General features: G+C 40.7%; 1 protein-coding gene across 1 annotated transcript; it reads right to left on the bottom strand.

Moving 5' to 3' along the window:
- Nucleotides 1–1263: 1263 nt before the first annotated feature.
- On the bottom strand, nucleotides 1264–2313 carry LOC128647793 (muscleblind-like protein 1). Its single transcript, XM_053700515.1, has one exon. The coding sequence runs from the start codon at nucleotides 2197–2199 to the stop codon at nucleotides 1486–1488; it is 714 nt and encodes a 237-aa protein (XP_053556490.1). The 5' UTR covers nucleotides 2200–2313; the 3' UTR covers nucleotides 1264–1485.
- Nucleotides 2314–11528: the final 9215 nt, after the last annotated feature.

Here is an 11528-nt window from a genome sequence, read left to right as displayed (position 1 = left end):
TAGAGCTTTGAAATATTATGTTGAAGCTACTAAGTCTTTCCGTAAGACTTCTAGTTTATTTGTTATCTTTTCCGGTTCTAGAAAAGGCCAGAAGCTTCTGCCATTTCTTTGGCATCTTGGTTGAAATCTTTATTTCATCATACTTATGTCGAGTCGGGTAAAACTCCGCCTCTAAGGATTACAGTTCATTCTACTAGTTCAGTTTCTACTTCCTGGGCGTTTAGGAATGAAGTTTCGATTGATCAGATTTGCAAAGCAGCAACTTGGTCCTCTTTGCATACTTTTTCTAAATTCTACCATTTTGATGTGTTTTCTTCTTCTGAAGCAGTTTTTGGTAGAAAAGTACTTCTGGCAGTGGTTTCAGTTTGAATCTTCTGCTTATGTTTTTCATTAAACTTTATTTTGGGTGTGGATTATTTTCAGCAGGAATTGGCTGTCTTTATTTTATCCCTCCCTCTCTAGTGACTCTTGTGTGGAAAGATCCACATCTTGGGTAGTCATTATCCCATACGTCACTAGCTCATGGACTCTTGCTAATTACATGAAAGAAAACATAATTTATGTAAGAACTTACCTGATAAATTCATTTCTTTCATATTAGCAAGAGTCCATGAGGCCCGCCCTTTTTTTGTGGTGGTTATGATTTTTTTGTATAAAGCACAATTATTCCAATTCCTTATTTTATATGCTTTCGCACTTTTTTCTTATCACCCCACTTCTTGGCTATTCGTTAAACTGAATTGTGGGTGTGGTGAGGGGTGTATTTATAGGCATTTTAAGGTTTGGGAAACTTTGCCCCTCCTGGTAGGAATGTATATCCCATACGTCACTAGCTCATGGACTCTTGCTAATATGAAAGAAATGAATTTATCAGGTAAGTTCTTACATAAATTATGTTTTTGACTCATTTCAAAACCACCTTGTCACCTGTTTGGCATAATACCACAAATATTACAAAAAAAACAACAACACTTATTAATCACAATGAGATAACAAAACAAAAATCAAAAACAAAAAACATCTTGGGTATACTTGATAATGATGCACACATAAAAAATGAATTGACTAAAATGTAAACAAAACAGTAAGTTAACACTTTAAACATGAATCCATCAAACAATATTCAGTAAACTATTTGTCCACTGTGTGTACTCCATTAGAATGGTACACATAGAATGATTTCATGTATTAAAAGTAAATGTATTACAAAAGTCTATTATAGTATCCTACTTTTATAACTGTTTTATGAGATTGTTTTTTTTCTTTTATTATTTTTTATATATATATTTATTTTATTTTTTCATAGTGCTGTTTTCAGACATTCCCATGGTTTTGAATTTTTTGGTTAACATGAAGGCTGCAGCAGGCTTACTGTAGCGGTGGCAGACGATGTCAGAAGAGAGTATTTACAGAAAGGCCAAGTGCAGCTTCCCACAGACAAATTCTGGTGCTCCACAATTCTGCTGTTTAGAATTTCAACATGGTCTACTGATTGGCTGTAGCAGTTGCAGCGAAGGGCATGCTGGTGGCAGATGTTGTTGCTGCAGACACAGTGGAGGGCGTAGCACCGTGCATCATGGGTACTGTAGGGATAAATGTGTGTTGTTGTAACTGCATATTGGCTAGAGCTTGTTGATAGTGGAAAACACTCGGATTAAAAACCGTGGTGGCCCCGTTACTTTTTTCAAGCACTGGCCTCTTTGGTAGGGGTTGAAGTGCTCCAGGCTGCATGGCCTGGTGCTGAGCTGCCTTTATTTTGGCTTGCAGGTGCGCAGGGGGATGAAAGTACTTGCATTTCTCCCTAGAGCATCGGCCTTTGATGTAATCCATGCAGACTGTTACAGTGTTCTCATTTGTGTCGATCGTAGCAAGATCAATGGGGTGAGCATAACGACAGTCATTCTCACCACGGGTACAGTTTCCGCGCTGGAACTCTCTGCAAACCTCTAGTTTGTCTGTGCGTACCAGCTTCTGCCCAGCAGAGTCTCCTGGCACGTTAACAGCAGGGTTTCCAGAGACCAGCACAGGTGTATTTGGTAGAAGCTCTGCAGGGACCAAGCCCATGCCTGGGGAGACATGATTTAGGTATGGGCTGAAAGCCATGGATGGGCTAGTTGCAAGCGATGGAGTCACAGGGAATGTGGTGATTGGCTGTAGCTGTGCGCCTGGGAGCATGAATTGCATCTGCTGTGCGAGCATTGCGGCGGCTGTCTTTTGCTGTATAAGGTTGTTCCGTCCATTGATTTCTAGCTGGGTTTTTAAGTGCGGGGGAGGGTGTAGATATTTACAGTTTTCTCTCGAACATCGACCTAGAGTGTCTGTTGCTTACTGGCTGATAAGGACACCTCACACAGGGGTACACCTCCACATGCATATAGGCAAAAAGTGTAGTTCTTTTTTCAGCACACTACCTCCTAGAAATTGCTTAGAGTCTCTGCTGCACTAACATCGATGTGTCATGATCACCACAGAAATTGGAATCAGCGTAATGTAGGAGATGAAGCCAAACATCGTCTCTGCTGTGCTTTTCCCATGCTCTATTGCTCTGTATCTATTTTTTTTTTTTTATTAGAAGGATTAGATTAGGTGTAATTAGTTTAAAATTCTTGTCATTATTTTATTATTTTCTGTAATTTGGTGTTTTTTTTTTTTGTACTTTAGTAAATTTAATTTTATTTAATTGTATTTAATTGTAATTAATTTATTTTAATGTAGGGAATTAATTTAATAATAGTGTATTATTATCATTTATTATTATTCTTTATTTATAAAGCGCCAACAGTACAATGGAGAAACAATACAACAAAATTTTACAGACAAAAACAGGGGGACTTGAGGGCCCTATTCCCATGGGAACTTACAATCTAGATGGATAGGATGGGAAACAGGAGGTGGGGACTGCAAAGGTGAGAATGATATTAGTGAGGAGAAAGAGGGCAGCTGTTAGTTAAGTGAAGTTAGTATGTTAATAAGTCGGGTGATAAGCTTCGCTGAACAGAAAGGACTTTAGGGAATGTTTAAAGGAGGAGAGGTTAGGGGCACGTCTGACAGCATGAGGAAGTGCGTTCCAGAGGGTTGGTGCCGCCCGAGAGAAGTCCTGTAGTCTAGCATGAGAGGAGGTGATGATAGAGGATGCAAGAAGCAGGTCATTGTTGGATCTTAGGGGGCAGGCAGGAGTGTATTTGTTGATAAGTGAGGACAGGTAGGGTGAGACAGCATTGGTGAGGGCTTTGTAGGTCAGGGTGAGAATTTTGAATTTAACTCTTGTGAATGGGGAGCCAGTGAAGGGACTCACAGAGAGGTGCAGCAGAAACAGAGCGTCGAGAGAGGTGGATTAGTCTGGCAGATGCATTAAGGATGGATTGGAGGGGAGAGAGGCGGGAGAGAGGGAGGCCAGTTAGTAAGTTGTTACAGTAGTCAAGTCGGGAAATTACCAGGGAGTGGATTAGCTGTTTAGTAGTTTCAGCACTTAGAAATGGACGAATTTTGGAGATATTGCGTAGGTGGTTGCGGCAGGATGAAGAGAGCAATTGGATGTGGGAAATGAAGGACAGATTTGAGTCAAGCGTGACTCCAAGGCAGCGGACTTGGGGTGATGGGGAGATAGTGGTGCCGCCAACAGTGATGGAAAAATTAGAAACTGGAGTAGAGTTAGAGGGGGGAATTAGAAGTAGTTCGGTCTTGGACATGTTTATACTTAGGTGTTGAGAGGCCATCCAGGAGGAAATGCCAGATAAGCAGTCGCTGATGTGAGAATTGACAGAAGGAGAGAGTGCAGGGGTGGAAAGGTAGATCTGGGTATCGTCAGTATAGAGATGATAGCTGAAGCCATAGCTGTTGATAAGTTTACTCAGTGAAGAAGTGTAAATAGAGAAGAGTAGAGGACCCAGGACAGAGCCTTGAGGTACTCCAACAGACAGAGGCAAAAGAGAGGAGGAGTCACCAGCAGAAGAGATGGAGAAGGATCTGTTAGAGAGATAAGAGTGAATCCAGGAGAGGGCAGTGTCACAGACCCCAAGAGAGCTGAGAGTCTGTAGGAGAAGGGGATGGTCAACAGTGTCAAAAGCAGCAGATAGGTCCAGTAAGATGAGTATAGAGTAGTAGCCTTTGTTTTTAGCAGAAAGGAGATTGTTAGTAACCTTGGTAAGGGCAGTCTCAGTTGAGTGTTGGGGACGGAAGCCAGATTGCAGGGGGTCGAGCAATGAGTTGGAGGACAGGAATTGGGTTAGGTGATTGAAAACTAGTTTTTCAAGTAATTTTGAAGCTATCAGGAGCAGTGATATGGAGCAGTAGTTTGCAGGGGAGTTAGGGTCAAGGGAGGGTTTTTTGAGGATGGGGGTGACCTTTGCATGTTTGAAGGAGGCAGGGAATGAGCCAGTAGAAAGGGATAGGTTGAATATGTGAGTAAAGTGAAGGAATAGGGTCAAGTGGGCAGGTAGTGAGGTGAGAGGAAGACGAAAGGGAAGCCACTTCGCTCTCAGTGGTTGGGAGGAGGGTGCAGAGAGTGGCAGAGGGGGTGACTGGGAGTGAAGCTGGGAGATTGCAGGTTAGTGTTGGGATGTTTCTTCGGATGGCAAGTGTTTTATTGAAAAAATAGTTAGCAAGGTATTGAGCACTGAATACAGATGAGGGGGGTGGTGCAGGTGGGTAGAGGAGAGAGTTGAAGATGGAGAAGAGTCTTTTAGGGTTTGAAGAGTGAGTGGATATAAGAGAAGAGAAGTATGTTTGCTTAGCTGAGTGAAGCGCAGAGGTGTAAGAGTAAAGAGTGAATTTATAGTGCAGGAAATCAGGTTCAGAGCGGGATTTCCTCCAGGTACGTTCAGCAGTGCGTGAGCATTTTTGTAGGTAGCGTGTTTGTTGGGAGTGCCAGGGCTGGAGCTGACGACGTGGGGCTTTGCGAAGTTGGGGTGGAGCGAGAGTGTCAAGTGTAGCGGAGAGAGTATTGTTATAGTGGGTTATAGCAAGGTCAGGGCAGGATATCGTGGAAGTGTGGGAGAGGGGTATATTAATAAGATTGGAGAGTTGGGGAGGATCCACAGTGTGCAGATTTCTACTGGTGCGGGGGCAAGAGGGGGAAGTAGGTTTAGCATCTATATTGGGATTAAAGGTGAGCAGATGATGGTCAGAGATGGGAAATGGTTGACAGGCAACATCAGAGAGAGAACATAGATAGAAGAATACCAGATCAATCGAGTGTCCATCACGGTGGGTAGGGAATAGGGTGGATTGTGAGAGGCCGAAGGAGTTAGTGAGTGAGAGAAGTTTAGAGGCAGCAGGGGCAGATGGGTTGTCAATAGGAATGTTGAAGTCCCCCAGAATTAGGGTAGTTGTATTTGTAGAGAGAAAGTGTAGTGTTAGGTGTAATAGGTTTTATTTTACAGGTACTTTTGTATTTTTTTTAACTAGGTAGTTATTAAATAGTTAATAACTATTTAATAACTATTGTACCTAGTTAAAATAAATACAAAGTTGCCTGTAAAATAAATATAACCCCTAAGATAGATACAAATGTAACTATTAGTTATATTGTAGCTATCTTAGGGTTTATTTTATAGGTAAGTATTTAGTTTTAAATAGGTATAATTTATTTCATGATAGGAATATTTATTTAGATTAATTTAAATTATATTTAAGTTAGGGGGTGTTAGGGTTAGGGTTAGACTTAGGTTTAGGGGTTAATAAATTTATATAGTGGCGTCGACGTTGGGGCGGGAGATTAGGGGTTAATAAATTTAATGTAGGTGGCGGCGGTGTAGGGGGGTCAGATTAGGGGTTAATAAATTTAATGTAGGTGGCGGCGGTTTAGGGGGTTAAACATTTTTTTTAGTTGCGGCGGGGTCTGGGAGCGGTGGTTTAGGGGTTAAACATTTTATTTAGTTGCGGCGGGGTCCGGGAGCGGCGTTTTAGGGGTTAAGTAAATATTAAATCCAACTTTTATATGCATATGTTTAGTTAAGAGGGTTATATAAGACTCTAGTTGAAAATGGTTTAAACTTGAATGTTTGATTTTTCTTTATGAGAAGCTTGCTATCCCTTAAATTAAAAACACATTAGCATTAAAGTTGTGATAAGACATGTAATATTGGTCTAAACACAGCATAAAAACACTAGTGATTTAATTTTAAATTTGTTCTAGACTTTAAAGTACAGATGTGTGTAGAAATAAGAAATGCCAAGATGAAAAAGAAGGAAATGAATTAATGTCTTTAGCTTCTAAAAACCCTGATGCCAGATAAAACCCCATCTTCCTTTATTTTAGGAATAAATTGATGTATTTACAATAAGAGTTATAGCATCATTTATTAAATGAATTAACTTTGAATTAGGTTCCTAAGCACAAAAATAACCTTGTAAATAAGTGTATATATATAGCGGATACTGCAGTTTTTAAATTGTTAAAATTGGTATTAAACAATCAGTTCCAATCATCATACACAATGCACAATATATATTTTTAAGCAGTAAAGCTTTTATCAAGAGGCAAACACTCCGTTGATTAGAGGTGTGACTTTGAGTAACAAACTGAATAAAAGAGTAACCTAAGCCTCTAGAGTATACATCCGTTGTTATCCTTCAGTGATAGGTGCGAAACGCGTCATGAGGAGTCACTGTTGACGTCACAGTCACGAGTTGACGAACTAAGCTACAACGCTGCTCCAATTGTTTGAGCTCTCCCGATAAACTATACATAATAGAGCAAGTGAAGATGCCGACCCACCGATAACTACAAACATCGCGGAGCACATAGAAAATATCTACAGGAGCAGCAGTCCTGCCAGGCAATGTATTTGTACAAGAGAATATAGGTGAGGTTTGGCTTTTATAGTCTTGCTGGTCGGTAGAGAGCGAGTAATCAAACGAAACAGACAGCTGATACTTTTTGTTCTTTTGATACATTGTACACGTTAAGTGCCAAGTGGATTTAAAGAGGAAGTTACCCCTAGTTGTTACAGATGAAAACATGAAACAAACAAGAAAATATATACACAGTTAAATGAAGAACCGATAAACTGTACTGTATTTAAAGCTTTACATGTCAGCAGCCAGAGCATGTTATTTAACACTTGAGTGCCTGGCTGGGTGAACTAATGCATCTGTTTTGGTTGAACCGCAAATGGGAATCATTTTACATTGAACACCAGAGCGTGTTTTATACACTTAAGTGCCTGGGAACTGTTTTGAATTCCAATCAGCTGTTCATGTGTTGGGGCCCCACATAGGTTCATTTATCTTTTGGCAGCAATGTGTACCATTTGATACATGTATATAAGTATGTGTTTAATCTGCTGTAATTGGTAGATTTCAGTAGCATACTGCAGTATCTTGCTTTATGCTAGGTATTTTACAGCAATAGTAGATTGTATTCGCCACTCAGGCTTTTTATATTGTGTGTGTATGTTGTGTTTGGAATTTGGGTGGAGAATAGACGGCCCAGATTCACAATAAACCCTTGTGTATTTTTTCAGTAATAAAACATTTGATCCCTGTGCAGCCTTGGTCCGTCTTTGATTGAATATAAATTTATTCAATCCTTTTCTTTATAATGTGTTTCATATTATTAATTTGGGACTGCTAGCACTTAGGATTTTTAGCAACTGATCAATTGTGTAGCACCGCACTTTTATTATTGTTGTTTAAGTATAATGTAGGTGGCAGAGGTGTAGGGGGGGCAGATTAGAGGTTAATATGTATAATGTCGATGGCGGTGGGCTCCGGGAGCGGCGGTTTAGGGGTTAAACACTTTATTAGAGTTGCAGTTGGTTTCGGGAGTGGCGGTTTAGGGGTTAATAACTTTATTTAGGTGTGGTGGGCTCTGGGAGCGGTGGTATAGGGGGTAAACAGTTTAGTATAGTGTGGGTGTTTAGTGACAGGGTTCCAAGAAAGCTGCGAATAAGCCGAAGAGCAGCGAGATCGATGACTGTTAGTTAACAACAGTCCGCTGCTCATCGCACCGTACTTGGTGTGCGGCTTTTTGACAGCTTTCTTGATAATTTTGGCGAACGTTTTCAGGTCAGTGACAGCGATGTTAGGCGATCTTAGGCGAGCGTATTGGTGCCGTCGAATGCAGGTAAGTCGACGGCTTGATAAGTAGAGGCCATAGTATTCATTCTTTATTAAGGAAGTATTGTTTACTTTGAGTATTGAGGAATCTAGTCCTCTTGATAACAAGAATAGCAAATGTTTGAATTCTGTTTTTTTAAGCTTCTGAGGTAACTCTTGACGTTTTTCTTATTCCAGATGCTATCTATCATATGTTTAGTAAGGAATCTAAACTTAGTGCTTCGTTTTACCTTTTTTCTTAGGTTTTAAAAGCTATATCCTTTACCTATGGCTAATTTAGTGTTTTTAGGTAAAAGTCCTTAAAGGTGGGGCTATTTCTTCTCTTGCCGAAGTACTTCTATCCTATGGAAGATATTTCTTCTTTTAAGGATCTTTTAGATAGGAAGTTTGGTTCCTATCTTAAGAGAAGCATATGTACATATTGGCCTTGTTTTTTAACCTGCCATTTCTATGGCAAATGTTGCTGCTGCTTTCAACTTTTTTGGTTGGACAGTTTAGTTATCAGATCTTGATTTGTCTAAGCATTGTTGTTTTACTTCAACATGCTAATCATTTCATTTATGATGCTATATTTAATGTCATTTTTAACTGATATTAAATCTTTGTTTTTAGCCATTTTTAGGCCTAGATTTAGAGTTCGGCGGTAGCCGTCAAAACCAGCGTTAGAGGCTCCTAACGCTGGTTTTGGCCGCCCGCTGGTATTTGGAGTCAGTGATTAAAGGGTCTAACGCTCACTTTACAGCCGCGACTTTTCCATACCGCAGATCCCCCTACGCCATTTGCGTAGCCTATCTTTTCAATGGGATCTTCCTAACGCCGGTATTTAGAGTCGTTTCTGCAGTGAGCGTTAGAGCTCTAACGACAAGATTCCAGCCGCCTGAAAATAGCAGGAGTTAAGAGCTTTCTGGCTAACGCCGGTTTATAAAGCTCTTAACTACTGTACCCTAAAGTACACTAACACCCATAAACTACCTATGTACCCCTAAACCGAGGTCCCCCCACATCGCCGACACTCGATTAAAAATTTTAACCCCTAATCTGCCGACCGCCACCTACGTTATACTTATGTACCCCTAATCTGCTGCCCCTAACACCGCCGACCCCTGTATTATATCTATTAACCCCTAACTTGCCCCCCACAACGTCGCCGCAAGCTACTTAAAATAATTAACCCCTAATCTGCCGCTCCGTAAACCGCCGCCACCTACGTTATCCCTATGTACCCCTAATCTGCTGCCCTAACATCGCCGACCCCTATGTTATATTTATTAACCCCTAATCTGCCCCCCACAACGTCGCCGACACCTACCTACACTTATTAACCCCTAATCTGCCGAGCGGACCTGAGCGCTACTATAATAAAGTTATTAACCCCTAATCCGCCTCACTAACCCTATCATAAATAGTATTAACCCCTAATCTGCCCTCCCTAACATCGCCGACACCTAACTTCAATTATTAACCCCTAATCTGCCGACTGGAGCTCACCGCTATTCTAATAAATGTATTAACCCCTAAAGCTAAGTCTAACCCTAACACTAACACCCCCCTAAGTTAAATATAATTTTTATCTAACGAAATAAATTAACTCTTATTAAATAAATGATTCCTATTTAAAGCTAAATACTTACCTGTAAAATAAATCCTAATATAGCTACAATATAAATTATAATTATATTATAGCTATTTTAGGATTAATATTTATTTTACAGGCAACTTTGTAATTATTTTAACCAGGTACAATAGCTATTAAATAGTTAAGAACTATTTAATAGTTACCTAGTTAAAATAATAACAAATTTACCTGTAAAATAAATCCTAACCTAAGATATAATTAAACCTAACACTACCCTATCAATAAAATAATTAAATAAACTACCTACAATTACCTACAATTAACCTAACACTACACTATCAATAAATTAATTAAACACAATTGCTACAAATAAATAAAATTAAATAAACTATCTAAAGTACAAAAAATAAAAAAGAACTAAGTTACAGAAAATAATAAAATATTTACAAACATAAGAAAAATATTACAACAATTTTAAACTAATTACACCTACTCTAAGCCCCCTAATAAAATAACAAAGCCCCCCAAAATAAAAAATTCCCTACCCTATTCTAAAATACAAATATTACAAGCTCTTTTACCTTACCAGCCCTGAACAGGGCCCTTTGCGGGGCATGCCCCAAGAATTTCAGCTCTTTTGCCTGTAAAAAAAAACATACAATACCCCCCCCCCAACATTACAACCCACCACCCACATACCCCTAATCTAACCCAAACCCCCCTTAAATAAACCTAACACTACCCCCCTGATGATCTTCCTACCTTGTCTTCACCATGCCAGGTTCACCGATCCGTCCTGGCTCCAAGATCTTCATCCAACCCAAGCGGGGGCTAGACATCCACTGAAGAAGTCCAGAAGAGGGTCCAAAGTCTTCCTCCTATCCGGCAAGAAGAGGACATCCGGACCGGCAAACATCTTCTCCAAGCGGCATCTTCTATCTTCTTCCATCCGATGACGACCGGCTCCATCTTGAAGACCTCCAGCGCGGATCCATCCTCTTCTTCCGACGACTAGACGACGAATGACGGTTCCTTTAAGGGACGTCATCCAAGATGGCGTCCCTCGAATTCCGATTGGCTGATAGGATTCTATCAGCCAATCGGAATTAAGGTAGGAATTTTCTGATTGGCTGATGGAATCAGCCAATCAGAATATAGTTCAATCCGATTGGCTGATCCAATCAGCCAATCAGATTGAGCTCGCATTCTATTGGCTGATCGGAACAGCCAATAGAATGCGAGCTCAATCTGATTGGCTGATTGGATCAGCCAATCGGATTGAACTATATTCTGATTGGCTGATTCCATCAGCCAATCAGAAAATTCCTACCTTAATTCCAATTGGCTGATAGAATCCTATCAGCCAATCGGAATTCGAGGGACGCCATCTTGGATGACGTCCCTTAAAGGAACCGTCATTCGTCGTCTAGTCGTCGGAAGAAGAGGATGGATCCGCGCTGGAGGTCTTCAAGATGGAGCCGGTCGTCATCGGATGGAAGAAGATAGAAGATGCCGCTTGGAGAAGATGTTTGCCGGTCCGGATGTCCTCTTCTTGCCGGATAGGAGGAAGACTTTGGACCCTCTTCTGGACTTCTTCAGTGGATGTCTAGCCCCCGCTTGGGTTGGATGAAGATCTTGGAGCCAGGACGGATCGGTGAACCTGGCATGGTGAAGACAAGGTAGGAAGATCATCAGGGGGGTAGTGTTAGGTTTATTTAAGGGGGGTTTGGGTTAGATTAGGGGTATGTGGGTGGTGGGTTGTAATGTTGGGGGGGGGTATTGTATGTTTTTTTTTACAGGCAAAAGAGCTGAAATTCTTGGGGCATGCCCCGCAAAGGGCCCTGTTCAGGGCTGGTAAGGTAAAAGAGCTTGTAATATTTGTATTTTAGAA

The sequence above is a fragment of the Bombina bombina genome, chromosome 2 (assembly GCF_027579735.1).
Source record: "Bombina bombina isolate aBomBom1 chromosome 2, aBomBom1.pri, whole genome shotgun sequence".
NCBI classification, from domain to species: domain Eukaryota; kingdom Metazoa; phylum Chordata; class Amphibia; order Anura; family Bombinatoridae; genus Bombina; species Bombina bombina.
This window is presented reverse-complemented; position numbering and strand designations above follow the sequence as displayed.